We start from the raw sequence: 19327 nt of genomic DNA on the forward strand, positions 1-19327 counted from the left end.
CAAACCTATCCATTTAAATAGCTTATAGCAATGTACTTTACGATCACAGAGCAAGGTCGCAAAACTTTATTTAGCACTTATGGCTGCACGTTAAACTCACAAATCACATTTAAGGAACCAATACAAATCGAACAACAACATATGTGGTGAGTAGTATGTTTGTGACTATGTGAGGAAAACTTTTAAGTGCTGCCCTTAGTGCTTAATCAAGTTTAGCCTTAAAAAGGCCCTGCATGCTCACAGCATGCCCTAATGCTTTCCCAAATGTTTCAGTGCTGAAGTGAATGATAAAGACACAGCCTTCAAATTATCAATCAATAAAGTTACTATTTAGGGAATTCTGGACTGTACGAAAATAATGTGTGGAGCTTTATTTACTAGTTATCTATCAGCTTTTTAAATGTTTTTTGGAGGGAGAAGACTGAAGCACATATTGATGTTTATCAGGTAAAGATTAGGTATGTATTTCCCTATATGAATAACCCTATGTGAGATTTTCTTGAACATGGCATACTTTTTCTCCAAGTTGACGTAGACAAGTTGCATGTTGGTACATGATTGTAAAATGTAATCATTATATTTCCCATGCTACAATTCCTCTGAGATCTAATGGTGTTGAGAATCTTGTCCTTGTCCTTTGTTTATGTGTTGTCCATAAACACATTTTGCCCTGTAGGCATTCAAGGCTGGTTAGCTGCCATTAAGCAGACCCTTGAGCATGAAGTAATGTGGAGTAAAGCACAATTAATAAATGTACTACACAATTTACTACACAATTTCTTGAAACTAAGCTAATTGTAATGTCTTAAAGAGAAATGTTTGGGGAGAGCATTAAGGCTAACATTGCCACCTTAGTCACTGACAATCAAATTTTCCATTGTGCCTTCTAGTCTTCAAAATCTTCTTAAGCAGGAGGCTTTGTATATAATGAGCTGCTGTTAGAACTGATGTATTTGGATATTAGCTGTGAAGATAATCAAACAGGGCCCATCATTTGTTTTGTTTTATTTTTATTACAGAGTTTCCACCAATGGTGGACGTAAAAGGGGAGCCAGGTCCTCAAGGGAAGCCTGGACCAAGGGGATCTCCTGGTCCTCCTGGACTACCAGGGAAACCAGGTTTAGGAAAGCCTGGTCTCAATGGTCCACCAGGTCCTCAGGGGCCAGCAGGATTCCCTGGAATTGGAAAGCCAGGACTACCAGGTTTACCAGGAAAAGTAGGTCCTAAAGGAGCTCCAGGAGTCAGTGGCGAGGTCGGACCTCATGGAGAGCCAGGTCCACGGGGACTACAAGGTCAGCCAGGCCCGCCTGGTCCAGCAGGTCTGTCATTGAATGGTAAACCAGGGTTACCTGGGATTAGAGGCCCTCCAGGGTCAAGAGGTGAACCGGGGCAGAAAGGAGGACCTGGTATTCCTGGAGAACAGGGATTCAAAGGGGAAAATGGCAATGGAAAGCCAGGTCTACCAGGGCCCAGGGGGCCAAATGGCCTTCAAGGACCTCCAGGAGCTCCAGGTGCCCCTGGGTTGGGTAAACCAGGGCTTGATGGGCTACCTGGGCCATATGGGCCAAAGGGAAATCAAGGAGCACCAGGGGACATAGGTTTCCCGGGGGAAGCAGGTCCTCCTGGGCTACAAGGACAGCCAGGCCCACCTGGTCTGGGAAAGAATGGGCTTGACGGTATTCCTGGTAATCCAGGATTGTTGGGCCCAAAGGGTGAGGCTGGCCCCAGAGGAGCACCTGGCTTTCCTGGACCTCCAGGTTATGGTAAACCAGGGCTTTTTGGACAGAAAGGAGACAGAGGTCCTCCTGGATTACAAGGAGCCTATGGTAACAAAGGAGAACCTGGGATGGAAGGTCTACAAGGAGATATGGGGCCAACTGGACAGCCAGGGCTTCCAGGTCCACAAGGTCCTATGGGTCTTCCAGGCAAACATGGTATGTCTGGTCTGAAGGGAGAGATTGGCCCCCAAGGGCCTCCAGGCTTGCCAGGATTAAGAGGAGATCAGGGTCCTAGTGGGCTAGCAGGAAAGCCCGGCCTCCAAGGGGATAAGGGCCCTCCGGGTCTTAATGGTCCAATGGGCAAAACTGGGCCTAAAGGTGAAGCAGGTCACATTGGCTTACCAGGAAATCCTGGTTTAATTGGAGCATTAGGTTCAAAGGGTGAGAATGGGATCCCAGGACCCCCTGGGCCACGTGGCACATCAGGGATTCCTGGACTTCCAGGCCCCACTGGTCATATGGGACCACAGGGTGTTCCAGGGTTGAAAGGTGAACAAGGTCCACCAGGGTCCCAAGGAATAGGAAAACCTGGAGACAAGGGGATGCCTGGTCCACAAGGACCTCCAGGAAAACCTGGCACACCTGGACTTAGTGGTATGCAAGGCCCTCCAGGTCCACCTGGACCTCCTGGGCCCCCTGGTTCATCTAACGGTGATATAAAGCAGTTGGCAGTTCAAGGGCCAAATATTGGCGGGGAATCAATTCCAAAGCCAAATGGTGAGAAACCACAATTTGGTCAGGCTGAGCTCTCGGCCTCAGTGGCCCCTGCTTTTACTGCCATATTGACTACACCATTTCCACCATCTGGTATGCCTATCAAATTCGACAGGACTCTGTACAATGGGCAAAATGCTTACAACCCTGCTACTGGCATCTTCACAAGCCCACTGCCTGGAGTCTACTATTTTGCTTATCATGTTCATGTAAAGGGAACCAGCCTGTGGGTTGCTCTGTACAAAAACAATGTGCCAGCCACATACACCTATGATGAATACAAGAAGGGCTATATGGACCAGGCATCAGGTAGTGCAGTACTCGAGCTGAAGGAGAATGACCAAGTATGGGTGCAGATGCCCTCTGACCAAGCAAATGGGCTCTACTCCACTGAGTACATCCATTCATCCTTCTCAGGGTTCCTCTTGTGCCCAACATAACGGTCCATCCTGTAAAATCTTTGCACAAGTGCCCTGCAGTAACATCTGTAATAACAGCAACTAGATGACAGGAAAGACTCACTGAACGACAGAGAGGCCGAGTTCAAATCAGAGGGTGGAGAATTTATGCTCTCTCTTTCAAATGTCTTATTTGATCATTGTTTTACTTGTAATTGTTGTTATTTTCTGCCTATATTATAATTTTATTATAACTGTTATATAATTTTTGTTGATATTGTTATAATGGTGTTATTTTATTGATGTTGTTGTAGTTGTTGTTGTTTATTGGAATCAGACTATTAAGTACATTGTAACCATTTTAAGACGTACCCATGTGACTGCACACTTTGCCAAATGTTCTGCCTCCCTTTGAGTTTCATCACCTTGACTCTGGGGCTGTGTGTTCCCCTGGTTGCAGTCAAATTCAGTTCAAACACCATTCTATGTCCCTCAGATACACAGCTAGGCTACTTTATCAATGCCACATTTTACATTTTAAAATTCAGACATTTCACACAAACATTGTTTGTATTCACTAAATACATGTAATTTAAAGAATAATCCTCAGTTCCATTTTGTTTTTCTTATTAATGCTAGACCGGTGAATCTGCTTAGTCATTAGGGATATATTTTGTTAGATTTACTGTGATAAAGCAGCAATTGTGTATTAATCTGTCTGTTTCTGATACAACTACATGGAGAACATTGTTTCTGAGAGTCTTTAAGAAGAAAATTACTTGATGATTTAAAGAGTTCATTATTGGATACGTGCCAGGTTTAAATCCATAGTGATCCTGAAGGCCTCAAGAGGACTGCTGTACAACAGTGCCTGTAATAAAAAAAACAAATATGTAATTTCTGTTACTCTAATTCCATACTCTTAAAATCAAAACTTGCCAAAGCTGATGTTCAGTGGTTAGCTTTTTATCAAAATCCTAGTATAGCCTACAGTATGTTGGTGAGTAATGGACTACTAATGGGTTGAGAGTATGAAGACAGCATCTGATTTCTTTCAACAAATCAATTCTCTCGTCATATTTTTCCTCATTGCTGCTTTTACAATGGCACTCACATGATCTTGACTTTTTCTTCAGTGAAGTGAAAGGTTTTGTGCCTTACTGACTAGTAACATTTGGTATAAAACTAAGAGACTTTTCATGCTATTAGCTGGAGTCTCAGCTCTATTGCATTTAGAAACTGTTTGTTTCCTGCATAGATTGACTTATTTACATTTAACTGATTTTTACATGCTTTTGAAATAGACTTACACTGTCTGGATTGTCACCGACATGACAGACACCAGCATGAGTGCAATGTCAACTAATCTCTTGAAAAGTGACAAAATATGATACATATATGAGGTGACCGAATTTGGATACGTCAAGCTTTGATAGCATCCTTTTGATGGCTTTTTTTTTATAGGTTAGAATATAAACATGCGCAAAGATATTATTACGCACATTTTCTGATGTGAAAATGTCATATGACACTTGAAGTCCCTCTTCATCATGGTATACCGGTTGAATGTTGGTTTTGTGGTGGTTGTCAAAGTAAAGGAATTAATTTGACAAAATGTTTGTCACTGTTCTATATACAGAGTATTACATAAACTTAAGTTGCCTGTAGTGAAATATTTCCTGGATTTTTAAAAGAAAGAAAAAAAAGTAAATAATTCTATTTACTTTTAAAATGATTGAGGCCAATATGTAGAATGATGAAACCTAAATCAGACCGAAAGAGTGTCAATATTGAGCTTGCAATATTTAGATGACATAAGTGTCACTTTTGAAAGCAGCTTTGGCAACAGTTCTATTCTATTTCAATTTTCACTAATGGAGGTGTATCTGATGTCTTCCTTATTGTATATTAACACTGTGAGCAATATTTTCTATGATAAGTGTAAACTGTTTGTGTGCAATGGATTGATTATTTTTAAAATTAATTGTGCTGCAATATCTCAAAACTGCTTTGACTGTTGCTTCCTTTTGCTGTTCAAAACAAACTAAGAAGATATCCATGATTCTGTTCCAAGGGATATTTGTTCAATATCAAACTAATTTAAAGAAACAACCAATCCCATATGCACATGAATTTAATTAAGACATATTTATACATTTGTGATAATTCAATAAGAATTTCCAGCCAAAACAAACATGAACATACAAATAACCTTATATTTTAAAAACACTGGGGGGTTAGATGCATTGTCGTCAACACCCTACTATTGTTTTTTAATCTTCTTTTTTGTAATCTACCTACCAATCTATAGGACCTTTGTCTTGTACATGGCTATTGTGTTCACTTTATGCAATCCATTTTGGATATTAAATGCACTCTTTGATTGAACATATTTTGTCAGCTCATACAAAATCTGCAAGTCCTAGACAATACTGATTCAACATAATAAAGACTTTCTTGATCAAGTGTGTATTTTTGTTGTTCTCCATAACTAAAAAGAACTGTCGATTATAGATAGAATGTAGACAGTTCAAATATTCATCTCAGTTGATATATTAATCTCAGTTCATTTAATTGAGGCAGGGCCACAGGACGGCATTCCTGGTGACCCCTGGCCCTGATGACAACCCTGACTTGGGGTGGAATCTCATCTCAAAATCATGGTGGTAGACTATATGAAATCAATACGTCTACATATTTACAAAGCTGATTTTGTTATGTTTTGTTGTAGTGAAACACGTATGACAATCACAATTCAGCATATTCAGAGTACTCAAAAAGTTCAGTCTGTCTAACACTAGGGGGAGCATAAATCCATTTAAATCTCGCTAGGCGTCGTTTTGCATAAACATGGGTATATAAAGATGGGTAAAAACCTAAAAAATGTAATTACAAAAATTGCACCTATAAGCATTCTTTGTACATATTTTAATTTCAGATCAGCTATGTAATTATCAGATTTTAAAAATAAGAATAAAATGATTAGGTGGTTAACTTCATCAATAAGCGCTCAGTTCATTTGAACCATTTCGAAACAACTTTTTTTCCTAAAGCAACTACTTAAATACACGATATGTGTTTTATACTGTAGCCTACATTTTTAAATCACTGAACAAACTGTACTCTGAGATGAAATACATAATACTATAACCAGCGAACAAATTATCAGTTATTATATTTGCTAAATGGCTTTATTTTATTATTATTTTTATGACAAGATACTTGCTCATTATTTTAAAGACTATTTACTTTTTTTTTTTTTATGCATACGTACTCGTAAAACGTCCACAGTCTCTTGCGCAAAGGTGACGCAGACGCTGAGTGACTCCTCCCCCTCCAGTTAATCTCAATTCAGTTGTCACTGAGAGGACGAGAGATACGACTTCACTCTCAAAGCGATTTCGTCCACTTTCTCCGGGGATTGCCAAGGGATTTCAATGTTTGGCCCGTTCTTTGTAAGTATAGCTCACTATCTCGCGTCTTCGGACTCCTTTACAGTAAAAAAGACGATGTGACGAGATGCTTGTGTGATAATTTCTTGTGCAGCTGTGAGAGCTCGCGCTTCAGCCGGTTAAGGAGCTCGCGAGGGTGGCAGCCATTTGCCCGCGTACGTTTAAATGAAACCCCTAACACACCATTCACGCTTGTTTTAATGGCTTGACGGTATTTGTAACGGGGTCAGGGACGGTTAATGTTCATTCGTGACCCGTGGCGTACATGTGTTGTCGATAAATGAGAGATTAGAGTTATACTCATTCTGACTAACTGTCCTGGACAGCCCTGGCTAGCAGCTCGCTACAAGCCAGGTCAAGAAGTTACTAAGGCTGTTTTTGTTCCCGCCTTAATTTTAATTATTCAGTTAGCTAATTAGTCTGATGCGTGTCTTTTAACGTAATATATTATGGTCATTTGATATTTGTTTCCACTGTTAGCTGTATTCGGTCGATTGTCCGGTCAAGAGAGGATGTTGATGAATTGTTAGCCAGCGAGCTAATGTTATCAACCGAGTTCAGTCAGATAGACACCACTTTATCTTAAAAAAAAAATCTAGACTATTCCTGATTTTATTGGCTTGATGGTTAGGATGCCAGGCGCTCACATTTCGCCACACAATCCCTGACAGACTGAACTGGAAACCTTGCCAAGTCACATGTCTGGCCATTTGTTTCTTCTAATGTTCATATTTGTAGTATATTAACTGCGACTCTTGCTTATTGTAACCCTTTGAGATATCCTCGATCTGTGTTTAAGGCCACTTCCCGTATCCAGCACGTGGTTTTTGACGATCCAACATGAGCCCTGAAGTGTGTAGTAAACTAGGTGGCACTTAGAGGTAGTGTTTAAATGTACAGGTGAGGTGACAAGGGGGATAATATGAATTAAACCGGTTAGAAAAATAAGTAGCGCTTAACGGTAAAGGTGTTCATTAATCACATGTGCCATGTGTGTAGTATTTGATGAGTCATCTGGCTTCAGGCGTTACCTATTCTCAGCCTGCTACTGTGTAATCATTACGAGGAAACTGTTTAAACTGTATTGATCAGTGGCCTTGTTGTTTTTGGGACGGCACATGCAGCATGCACCCCTGCCAAAATGTCATGCTGTTTGTAAAATGGCCAGGTGAGAGCATGTCAGGACATGTTTCAGTAGGTATCTGGATCTTATAAGGATATGAGATGAGATTCTTTTCCAAATGTTCATTTATTATGCCTATATGTTATGACATGATATGAGGAGTTTTTATTTGTTTGGAGTCCTGAGAGACACTGACAATGTTGCTTATTATTGTTTCGAACCATTTGCCTTCTCTTATCTACATAACATTTTTGAATGAATCACTTTGTGTGGTCACGGGTATTGGCAAGGTAGCTTAAATAGGCCTTTGTTGAAAACACTGTGACTAGGGTTGGGCGATGTCCCCTAAATTGGCAGTTGACGATGTTGACAGTAAAACATCGCGATGGACGATGATATCGTCGGGGGGGGGGGGTTTAATATAATTTCATATAATTTTCAAAAATGATATGAAAATTATAATTTCGTTATTTTTCTAACCCAACTAATGACTCGGCGCTTTATCAGTAGGTTGCACGACACGTGAAGCATTTTTTTTTTTTAGCTTTCACTTAATGCTGCGTTCACACCGGACGCGAATAGCGCGTCAGGCGCGAGTGATTTCAATGTTAAGTCAATGCAAAGACGCGTTACGCGCGTAAAAAATTCCTGCGGCGCGAATGAGGCGTAGAGCGCGGCGCGGTAGACGCGAATACGCCGCATTCGCAAGTTCGCGCGAATTGAGCGTCTGGCGCGTTACGCGCGAATGGTGCATTTTGTGCATTCACGCGTTTGACGCGAATTCGCGTCTGCCGCCCGAGTTGAAAAATCTGAACTTTGGCGTCAATTGCGCCGCGTTAACCAATCAGGAGCCTAGCTGCCTGCTGTCACTCAGGAGGTAAAGTGACGTAAACTTTCATTATTATTGTAATGTAAAGACAACCAACATTAGTGTCTGGACAGTGTTGAATAAGGAAAAAACACAGGACAGGTTAATTACTTTTGGAGGCTGGCTCCATTTATCATCAAAACAAAAATAAATAAATAATTTAACCTGATATACTACCATGGAAAACCTGACATTTTTAAAAAGTCTCAACTTAATAAATGTGCATGTTGTGGACCTGACATCCTGGAACTGGGGCTGACAACCTGGGAAAAAAAATACAAAATATAATAATAATAATGGACTATTTTTAGATAGTTTAGCTCTTTATAGGTTTGTGGGTGGCTCTTAAAAGAGCCGTTGTGGGGAAGTCATGAGGAGGACTTCAAACGCTACTCCGTCGGCTGCCATGGTACTGCTCCCTCCACCGAGAAGTGTGCCATGAAGACATCCCTCACCCGGAGTGCCTCTCTGGAGGAGTTGTTGGCCGCAACCCGACCCAGACCTGGCAGTGGCTCCTCTCCAGCATGTCCCGCGCCCCTCAAATGGATTCAAAGTGGTCAAGCGTATAACTAGATGCGGTAGGCGCGAATTTGACGCGCTATTCGCGTCCGGTGTGAACGTAGCATAAGAGTTGTGCACTTTTTATTTTAATATATCTCTTTACATAAATACTATTTTCCACTTAAAAACTATAATTTCGTTATTTTACTCACTGATGAGCAAAAGGTCGAGGCAGAAATGACCATGTACCTGCAGGAAATGGCCATTGATGGGGAAGAGGACCCGCTGACTTGGTGGAAAACAAATGACAAAAGGTTTCCGTTCATGGCAAGATTAGCACGGAAATATCTGTGCATATGTGCTACCAGTACTCCATCAGAGCTGGTCTTCAGCACAGCGGGTAGTGTAGTTACTCCAATCCGCAGCTTATTAAAACCAGATAAAGTGAATATGTTGGTATTTCTGGCCAGAAACATCGAAATTTAAACATGGTCTATGGTGAAAGATATTAGACTTCTTTACGCATTTTTCGCCATCCGCTATGGAGCTATTCGATTTTGCATATTATTTTTTAAACGCTCATTTGTGTAGTTCATATGATCACTTTACAATATTTCAATAACATAATTTATTTTGTAGCCTGTGCTGAAGTTAATTGTGCTGCTAATTATAAGTGAAATGTTAATGCCGAGTTTCGGTCTGAGTGTTGTTCCGTTTTCTTGTTCTTTATTTGTTGTTCTTCTGTTTTAATAAATGTGTGTTATTCATATTCACCTTGTTTCTTTCATTTGATTTGACATTATGGATTTATGGCCAAGGAAATTTTTCTTTAAAAGTATTAACCAGACAAAAGTTATTTGACGTTTGCTGGTCTGGGTTTATCTTAAACTGCCGCGTCAGTGTATACAAGAGCTATGTGACAATGAGCAAGATTTTCTGAGACACTACAACTACTAATAATTAATTAATAAAGTCTATTTTCTAGTAGCCTACAACATAAAATATTTTAATCTAAATGTACAGTGTAAGACATGTAAAAAAAAAAGACAAGAAGCTAACAATGTCAAGATCAATATTTGTGTAGCCTGCCTGACACAGTATTTTCACAGACTAACACGTCACGTCTCTGGCATATACTACAGTATTTAAAATAGCATATATGCATTAGTTATATTCTCAATTTAATTTACAGAGCAATCCCTGCAAAGTTTTTAGGTTAACTATAGAATAGACTAGGATTAGTGAGTCACACTAGCAAGACTCGCAAAAGGGGGCGTGGCATCACGATGGTGGCTCGACATCGTGATGTTGGTCAGCCATCACGATGGACGATGATATCGTCCATTGGCACAACCCTAACTGTGACCTATTTCTCTCATGGTATACTTAAATGTCATGTAGCAATGGACATGTCAATGGTAAAGTTGATGACTGAATGTTTGTCTTTGCTACATTAGAACCATTTTAAAGCAACTTCATTAAACAGTCTTTGATAGTTTTCATGTGACCATGATCTATTTCCTTAAGATTCTCTCTGTGCATTTTCTAAGGGGCCAACTTGGTTATTCTGAAGTGTCCTGTTTGTTTTTATTTTATTCTTCTTAAATCAAAGCTAGTACCCGTAGACAAATGATGTGGTTTCATTTCCTGAAAATAGAGCTTTCAGTCTATGTAGTCTAATTCATAATGTTTATACAGCATCAAAATCTTTGTAGAATAACCTAAAAATAATCTTTTCATATGCATTGCGGGCTTTGCATGCATTTCTTTTTTGTATGTCTGTGTGCAGTCAGGTAATTTTGTCTTCCCTGTACTGATGTCAGACCTGAGAAATATTCCGTTCCGGGTTCAATACAGAACCTTTAGTTCTTCTGTTAAAACTTGTATTAATTGAGCTGTAAAAAAAATGTATATTGTCATTTTACAGGTGTTTTAGGGTTTACAGTGTTACGTTGTCATGACAACCAAGTTGTAAAATTGGATTTAAATTGGATAGCTTTACACAGAAAGGGTTAGTAAGTGTTTTTTATCACATTAAAGTTATGTGTGTACACATTTTGTTTATGGTTGTGGCTATAGGCTACTTTTGGATCTTCCGATGTATTACCAAAAAAAAAAATTATTTACTCCCCTTCAGGCCATCAAAGATGTATCTGAATTTCTTCTTCATCAAAACATAATTTAAGATTGATAGGATTTCATTTCAGGCCTCCTCCTTTAAACAATGCAAGTGAATGTACTCATATTTAGGGTGCATCAAAATAATCCACATGACTCCATTCCACAAATAATAAAGTTCTTCTGAACCCAAATGATTGATTATTTTTAGAAACAAAACAATACTAATAAACTTTTTAACTACAAATGTTCGCTTCTGTACACGCTCATGAGAGGAATGACGCAGACTCGTTGGTAATGTCACACGTCACGTGAAGGAGGCAGGAAGTGCGTCATTGTTTACAAGAGGAGTGCTGTACAAAAGTTGAATTGTCTTTGCTGTAGATTTGTATAAGTGTATTGTTCAAAATGTTTGTTTGGTGTGTGTATACTGGATGCAACCCAACGTTCAGAAACCCCAAAGATAATGTAAACATTAACTTTTCATCGATTGCTTATACATGATCATGAGCGAATGAAGCTCTGGCTTATCGCGTTGAACCTGGATATCAGTACACCCCTTCTTCTCTCAAATATTGGAGGGTGTTCAGTGAACATTTTACCCCTGAGGATTTCAGACTATCGAAAGAAACAAAGGGTTGATATCTGAATTCATCGGCTGTGCCCATGCTGTTTTTCCAGCGAGCTCAGATATGTGTAAAAACTTTGTCATTGTCACTCATCACTGCCTGTGTAAGCTTCTGTACCATTGAGTTCATTGTGTAAATCCTGTGAATCTCAGTAAACGCTTTTGCACTTGGTTTCATTAACAACATCTTGTGTAACTTAATTCCTGACAGTAATATATCCTATATATTTCTGTTAAAGAAAAAGCGCAAGTAGATTACGCAACGGCATTGCTCCGAAATAAAGGCTGGTTATTTACTGCAAGTAATGTTTTCTTATTTTGTTTTGGTTTGTGAGCTGTGCTTGGTCTGTGCAAGTTTCTCTTGTAAACAATGACGCGCTTCCTGCCTCCTCCTCCATGTGACGCGTGACCTTACCAACGAGCTTGCATCATCCCTCTCATGAACGCACATCACAGAGAACTACAGAAGCGAAAATTTGTAGTTAAAAAGTTTAGAAGTATTGTTTTGTTTTTAAACGTAATCAATTGTTTGGGTTCAGAAGAACTTTATTTGTCGACTGGAGTCCTGTGGATTATTTTGATGCTCCCTAAATATAAATTTTGGATCATCAAAAAATGGAGTACATTCACTTGCATTGTTTAAAGGAGGAGGCCTATAATCCTATAAACTCCAATACGTCTTGGATGGCTTGAGGGTAAGTAAATTATCAGCAAAAATTTCTTTTTTGGGTGAACTATTCCTGTCGTCTTTGCCTATTTAACTTCAAATAATAAAAGAGTGATATATTATTTCGTTTTTAAGGATTTAATATTTGATATGAAAAATGTTTTAAATATCAAAATATTTATAAATACTTGAAATATATATCATTTTGGTCAACATTATTTTTGGTAAATTTTACATTTACACTTGTTTTTGAAACTGGAATAAAAAAACGATATAAAATGTTTCTATAAATATAATATATATATATTTTTATTATATAATATTATTTTATAGTATGCAATAGTAAAGTATTTCTGTCCTAAATTTTCACATTCATGTGCTCTTTTATTTAACCCAAGAGACCCATTTCGTTTCATAATTTTATCACTCCACAAAAACAGAGTAAGCATGCATGTCCTCTTTATCACTCTGTGGCATTTACACTGTATATATAATGAACCCTTTATGACCAAGAACATTTGCCTTTACATGATCGTTTAAAGTGAATCCGGAGCGCTTCGCGCTCACTATCAAAGTTTGTATTTGTTTTCGCAGGAGTTTGGCATGAGCCTCTGCTGACAGCGCGCACATTAGAGTGTTTCAAGTGCTCTTCCGGACAGGAGCTACTCTGGTTGACCTCCGTGGTACGACTCAGTGACTCTCTGAGCACAACTTAGTGACAAAGAAACGCACCCCGGTTAGAGCAAATAACCGCGATCAGAGGGTTATTTAATAATCGCGGCATGTCTACTGTCGATTGAACTTGTATTGATCCCGGAATATTCCTTTTAATGTGCATTTAATTAACCACAACCTATTGCAAATACTTTGTAGCTGCTGTTATATAGAAAGGCTGTATACTCATTGGAGGAAATGCAAGGACCTTCTGCATGGTGCTGTTTTGCTCTAGAGACTTGAGTCTCTAGTGAGTAATGAGTTACTTTTGGCAAGAACAGAGGTCCATAGAGACCCTTCTTATTATTAACAAAGCCTCAACATAAAGCACTGCTAGCTGGAGAGTGAATAGCTCCTTGACGACAATAAGCGTGGTGCTGCTCATCAAATTCTCATCCTGACCTGACAAATATCTACTCCCTTTACATGGTTTTGATACAAGCTGCGTAATCCTGAAGATGTCTGTGTTAAATAACATTAACTGTGTGTCTTCCTGGTTTGTCACATTAGTGTAAGCTTCAACTTGAAAGGAAGTGGGCAAGATTGTGGTAGCATTTACAAGAGTCTCCTCCCTCTTAGTGTTTCCACTAAGCCACTTCTTGTCTTCCTTCAAGCTTATTTAATGCACTGATATGGTGGTTTGTGTAGGAAAGTTAAAATTTTTTCTTAAGGTTTGAACAGGTGAGGTTAAAAATATCTATTTTCCTATTCATCGTGGTTTAATTTCATTTGTACGATCCCCACAATATCGATTCTCAAATCCCAAGATTGATGTGAGTAAAGCCTGCTCGCTATACACTAGGATTTTTACAGTCCTAGAAGATATTTGCTTGTCAGACTGTGCGATATGAACTCATTGATATTGTCATGTCTTGGATGATGTTAGGGCTGTCAACGAATATTCTAAATTCGAATATATATTCGAATAGTTTTAAAAAACAGAAATTCGAAGGTGAAAATTAATATTCGAATGTGGAAAAAAAAACGCGCCCGCGGTAGCAGATGTGCGGCTGTCTGCTTTGCGAGTGGGCGTGCTGCCTGAGGGGTCTTTGTTGTCACATTTCTCGGAATTGTGTGCCTCATTTTATTTAACGTTAAACAGAAACATGACTAAAATGTAAGGCTACTGTACTGACTGAATAGATGTTGCATGAATAAGGTAGGTTAGATACAGCAGTTTCATGCACTGCAGGCTTCCACTGGTTTGATTATTTACCGTTTCATGTCAAGGAAAAGTTCCATGTTTACCACAGCACAGCTCGCTCGGAGCGTTCAATGTCGGTTCTATATACTGTAAAACTTCAATTAATGTTAATAATTTGTTTTAATCACTGAATGAAGCCTGCTTATTTGGGACAAGAGTCGCGACCTTATATTGCTTGCACAAAACTCTTGATCAGCACTCAACATTTGTTTATTGTTGTTGTTCTTTTAAACCGTTATGCGCAGAGAGCGTGAGGGCGAGAGAGAGAGAAAGAGTGCCTGCGCGTGCGAGCGAGAGTGAGGTCTTGGCCATTAGTTGATTTACTTGTTTTTGTGTAGGTAATACGTTGTCAAATATGTTTAAACTTAAATAAACTACCTATACAATTAGTTATGTCTCTTTGTATTAATTTGTCCTGTTATTGACGTAATGCGCGTCATTGACCAAATGCGCAACCAGATATTCGAATAGTTCGAATATATGTGTTTTTTTTAGAGGGAATATTCGAATGTCATTTTTGAGCAATTTTGACAGCCCTAGATGATGTACATTTTCCTAGCACCTGCTGTCAGCTTAAGAAAAAGACCTCCAGCCTTAGGTCTGGAGGAGGGAGCTTACCTCAAATGCTGATCAGATTTGTGACTGGATATTATAGTTCATCAAACTTTTTTGATGCAGTTAGAAACAATGCAATGTTTTTTCACAAAATAAGCCATTTTGAATATTTGAAAGGATAAATCCTGTTAACAAGTCAGTTTTGTTGTGTTTGTGTTGCAGTGCAGAAATAGCCTATTTTTAAATATTCACAAATGAGATCCTATCTGTAATCAGGCATTTTTGATGCTGATTTAAGCACAGTTAAAAACATTTTATTGAGTTTATTTAAACTGGTACCTCACAACTACCTGTTTGCTAAATGTAGCAAAGTAAAATGCTTTAGTGCACCATTGAAAGCTGTCATATCGATTTTTTTTAATTTGTGGTAAGCAGGGCTCGACATTAAGCATTGTCATGTGCTTGTCCTTTGGGCAAGTAAATTGGTCATTCACTTGTCCTCCATCGTCATCATTTACACTTAATAGGGATTAAGAGCTCCGTGCAGAAAGATGGTAAATCATTACTCACCCTCAAGCCTGTATGAATTTCTCTCAAAATTAGAGTTTTGGCAGAATGCTAGTCACTGTTCACGGTCACTGCATTATTTTATTTATTTTTTCTCCATAAAATAAGTGAATTGAGACTGAAACTAACATTCTCCCTAGCGTCTCTTTTTGAGTTCCATGGAAGATAGAAAGTCAGACAGGCTAAATTGGTTATGTTGTATATTCAAAACCGATAAGTATATTAAAGATTGATTGTTTTCACTGTATGATGTATTAATGTTATAGTATTAATATTATTAGAATGTATATTGTTATATAATTATTAAAATGGACTGATTAACTTGGCAGAGAATATACCTGTTTCTGCTCTGCTGAAGCAAAACTTGCGTGTTGAGCATATTTAAAGGAAACACCCAGATGTTACGTCATAAATGCAGTTATATTTAATAGAGGTCGACCGATTAATTGGAAGGAGCCAAGTTCCTTGGAGAAAACAGTAAGGATTAAATTTGTATAACTTCTTTATATTTAATTAAAAACTTTGTATATGTTACTGCCAACTTCAAGAAAAAACGCAACAAACGCGATATAGGCGACATGACGTTCGGCTACTTTGGATATTGATAGCATAGTTCAAGTTGAATTATCACAGTAGAAGGGTTGCTATCATGTCACAATAAGTAAGCAAGAATTTTGCAATTACAGACAGTGAATCTGATACTTTTATTTGTTCTGTTTGTGTGTCTTATATTTGAGAGGGTTGTCATGCAATGCAGAGAAATAAGTAATAAAAAATGTCACCAACGCACTATAGGCTATTGAAGGACTGGCTCGGACGTTATCGGTTCTGCTGTCGGTACTGGAGAAATTAAGAAAATACATTTATTATTGCTATAAAGAGAAAGTAATTTTTATCTCGCCAGCCATTTCTATGTATAATAATATGAAACCATTTGTCTGTGATGTAATTTAGCTATCAGAGAGAGATAGAGTTCTTGCTGACGCGGTGCCACAGTGAGCACAACATGAGCCCTGTTTAATGACTGACGACGGAGGACATAACTAAACATTCAAACGTAGCCTGGTAGTTATGGAAATAGTTGGGAGAAAATATGCTGCATCAGGAGCCTATTAGACTCGGTCTTAAAGGGGAAGCTGTCTAATAAACATGCTGACGATTGAGCCATTACTGCGAATCAAACAACAAAAGGCAAAGAGAAAATCACTTACAGCTCTTGAATGAATAACATCTGCACTAATAAGCATTAATCGGCCATCGGCCGACCCGGATTTCAAACAATCTGCATCGGCCTGATATTTAATGTGTTATCGCTTTTATTAAAGTTCAAATAATAAGGAAGCAGGTCAGGTAAATAACTACAAACTCCGAAACTGGCATTTCCCTGGGCGGTCAGTGCCTTTTCTATGAGTTGCGTTAATGTCCCGATCTTAGGGGGAGACCTGGCTGATTGACACTCTGTTGTGGGGGATGCTCATCACTTAATGTAGCTAGATTATAACATGATGGCTCTTGACTTATTGAATTATAATTCCATATATATGTCACTGTGCATTTCTTACCATGAAGAAAATTGGCAATATACAGCTTTATTAATGATTTTTTTAGCTAATGCTGGATTGAAGTGAACAAAGATAAGAGAGTGTAGTCTTCGCCCCATTATACACTGCAACAAAATAAGTTTTTGATTTGCTTTTGTTTTGGCTTGTTTTCCAATATAAATATCTAAAACTCTTTTAAAACAAGGTACATTGACTTTAGCAGCTATACTCTAGAATAAAAAAGATTTTTATGAGTAATGTTGAATATAATATTATAAATGCAGATATTTAAAAATATCTAAAAGTCCTTTAAAAAATACGATGCACTGACCTGAGAAGCAGCATATAAGATATTTAGACTTGCTTTAAGAAAATAGATTTTGAATATAAATATATTTTGTCTTTACTGCACTCGCAGAATTATAAGAATTAGTAAGAGAAAAAATAAACTTATATTTAAGATACATTCTCTTTAAAGCATGTCTAAATATATGTTGCTTCTCCAGTAAATGTAACTTAAGGATTTTTAGACCATTTTAATTGGAAAACAAGACAAACACTTAAATTTAGTAAATTATAGTAAACAATAAGATATATGCAATTAATGTTTTACTGAATTATACTTAATAAAGTGGATTTTTCTTCTTGCAATTCAGTTAATGTTGTTTAGAAATATTTTTAAAAGATGATTTTGAATAATTGGTTGAGAGCTAATGATAAATCCTTGCAATAATTGCCCAAAATTCAAATAATCATTCTAATAATCTTTTGATTTGTTAATTGTTAGTTGCAGCCTTACTCTACAGATGGTATTATTTTCAGTTACATTTCTGCCTTTTGTTTCTGTATTATGAGGGAATGCCATGATGTGATGAGACAAAATTTGCACACTTATCAAGACAGCTTTGTTGATTATAAACGGGAGCAATAGTTTTATTGAATCGCTCACTTATAGAGATGTGGTACAACACATTTTGCATTTCTAATTAACAGGTTTATACACTTTTATATATGTAAAACCTAAAGTTCAGTAAATATGTGCTTTCCCCACTGTTCGCACTCACAAGCTGCTGAACGCTGCACCACGAGTGAAGGCAAGAGGGAAGAGAGGGTGTTGTGATAGAGGGAATTCCCCACATTTTGAGAGTGAAGCGTAGGGATGATTAAAATTGTGCTCAGTACTGCGCTATTGAGCTAACATTTGTTATTGAGATTTTAATCAGGCTACTTGTCTGTAATATGTCTCTAGGTCCACACAATGCATGTGAATGGTGACCAGACCTTTCAAGCTCCAAAAATCACAAAGACAGAATAAAAGTAATCCACATGACATCAGTGGTTAAATCTATATATTACTTCAGAAATGCATTTATATTTAAGTCCTTTTTACTAGGAATGTACGATAAATCGAAGACTGATATATTTTTGATATTATTTATATATAAATTTTGGTTATCTGTATAGGCCACAATGGGCTGTGAATTATTGGTTATCGGTATCAGCCCAGAAATTCTGTGCATCCCTATTTTTGTACTATAAATTTCCACTTTCACTTTGAAAAAGTGGAAATTTATATTAAAAAAGGATTGAAAAATGTATCTGTTTCTCACCCAAAGTGATTGCATTGCTTCAGAAGACACGGAAATTTATATTGAAAAATGTATCTGTTTCTAACCCAAAGTGATTGCATTGCTTCAGAAGACACAATAAAACCTCTGTCCGTTGTATTACTTTTATGCTGCCTTTAAATGCTTTTTGGACCTTCAAATATATGGCCACTATTCACTTGCATTGTATGGATCTACAGAGCTGAGATATTCTTTTAAAAATAAAAAGTCATACAGACACATCTGGGATTGCATGAAAATGAGTAAATGAAGAGAGAATTTTAATTTTTGGGCGAACTATCCCTTTAACGTGCACATTAGTTGAGAATTTGTTCCAAAGTTTAGCTTTTTGGGGTTTAGCTTTTGTTCAGTAGTCAGCCCATGATAAAGGTCATTTCCACATAAAAGGAGAAGCTTTTTTGTTACTGTGGGCTGGCTGGACGTCACCACTGCCACATTATCATTTGTTGCATAAATACATAGCTTTTATTCAAAACCCTTTTTGCCCTTAAGCAATTCCCCAGTGCACTGCTAAGACACTGTTGAGGAATGCAGACAGACAGGCCTCAAGAATGTGTGTGGCATTTAGCATATACCTATGAGATAAAATGTGCCATACTAAATTGGTAGTGCTATTTAAACCGATAAATAGCTGCTTACACTTGACCCTATGGTCCATTGGAGAAAGTATCAAAAGACAAATCAAATAAAATAACCATAGTGTGGTCAGACGTGTTAATTATCACTTTTCTTCTCTTAGCAGCCAAATAAAGCACCTGGTGAGATGGGACATTAATTCGTTCACTGTGTTATTCTGTCTTAAAGCAGTACCCATATTTCCTCTGCCTTTCTGAGAATGGCGCAAGTGGCCTCTTTAATGTTTATTATTACC

At 37.9% G+C, this 19327-nt stretch overlaps 2 protein-coding genes across 7 annotated transcripts in view; both read left to right on the top strand.

Annotated features, from left to right (window-relative positions):
• col8a2 (collagen, type VIII, alpha 2) overlaps positions 1-5355 on the top strand; it is an 87267-nt gene extending 81912 nt beyond the window's left edge. For all 6 annotated transcript variants that reach the window (XM_052092808.1, XM_052092805.1, XM_052092804.1 and 3 more), the window contains one exon: positions 1020-5355. In XM_052092808.1, the coding sequence (XP_051948768.1) occupies positions 1020-2932 (1913 nt within the window). In that variant the 3' untranslated portion in view covers positions 2933-5355. The remainder of the gene's footprint in view (positions 1-1019) is intronic.
• Positions 5356-6211: 856 nt separating this feature from the next.
• Positions 6212-19327, top strand: part of LOC127619779 (protein tyrosine phosphatase type IVA 2-like) — a 62837-nt gene continuing 49721 nt past the window's right edge. The window contains exon 1 of the mRNA XM_052092761.1: positions 6212-6345. The gene's annotated coding sequence lies outside the window, so the exon portion shown is untranslated. The remainder of the gene's footprint in view (positions 6346-19327) is intronic.

Source organism: Xyrauchen texanus, chromosome 26, assembly GCF_025860055.1.
Source record: "Xyrauchen texanus isolate HMW12.3.18 chromosome 26, RBS_HiC_50CHRs, whole genome shotgun sequence".
Taxonomy (NCBI): domain Eukaryota; kingdom Metazoa; phylum Chordata; class Actinopteri; order Cypriniformes; family Catostomidae; genus Xyrauchen; species Xyrauchen texanus.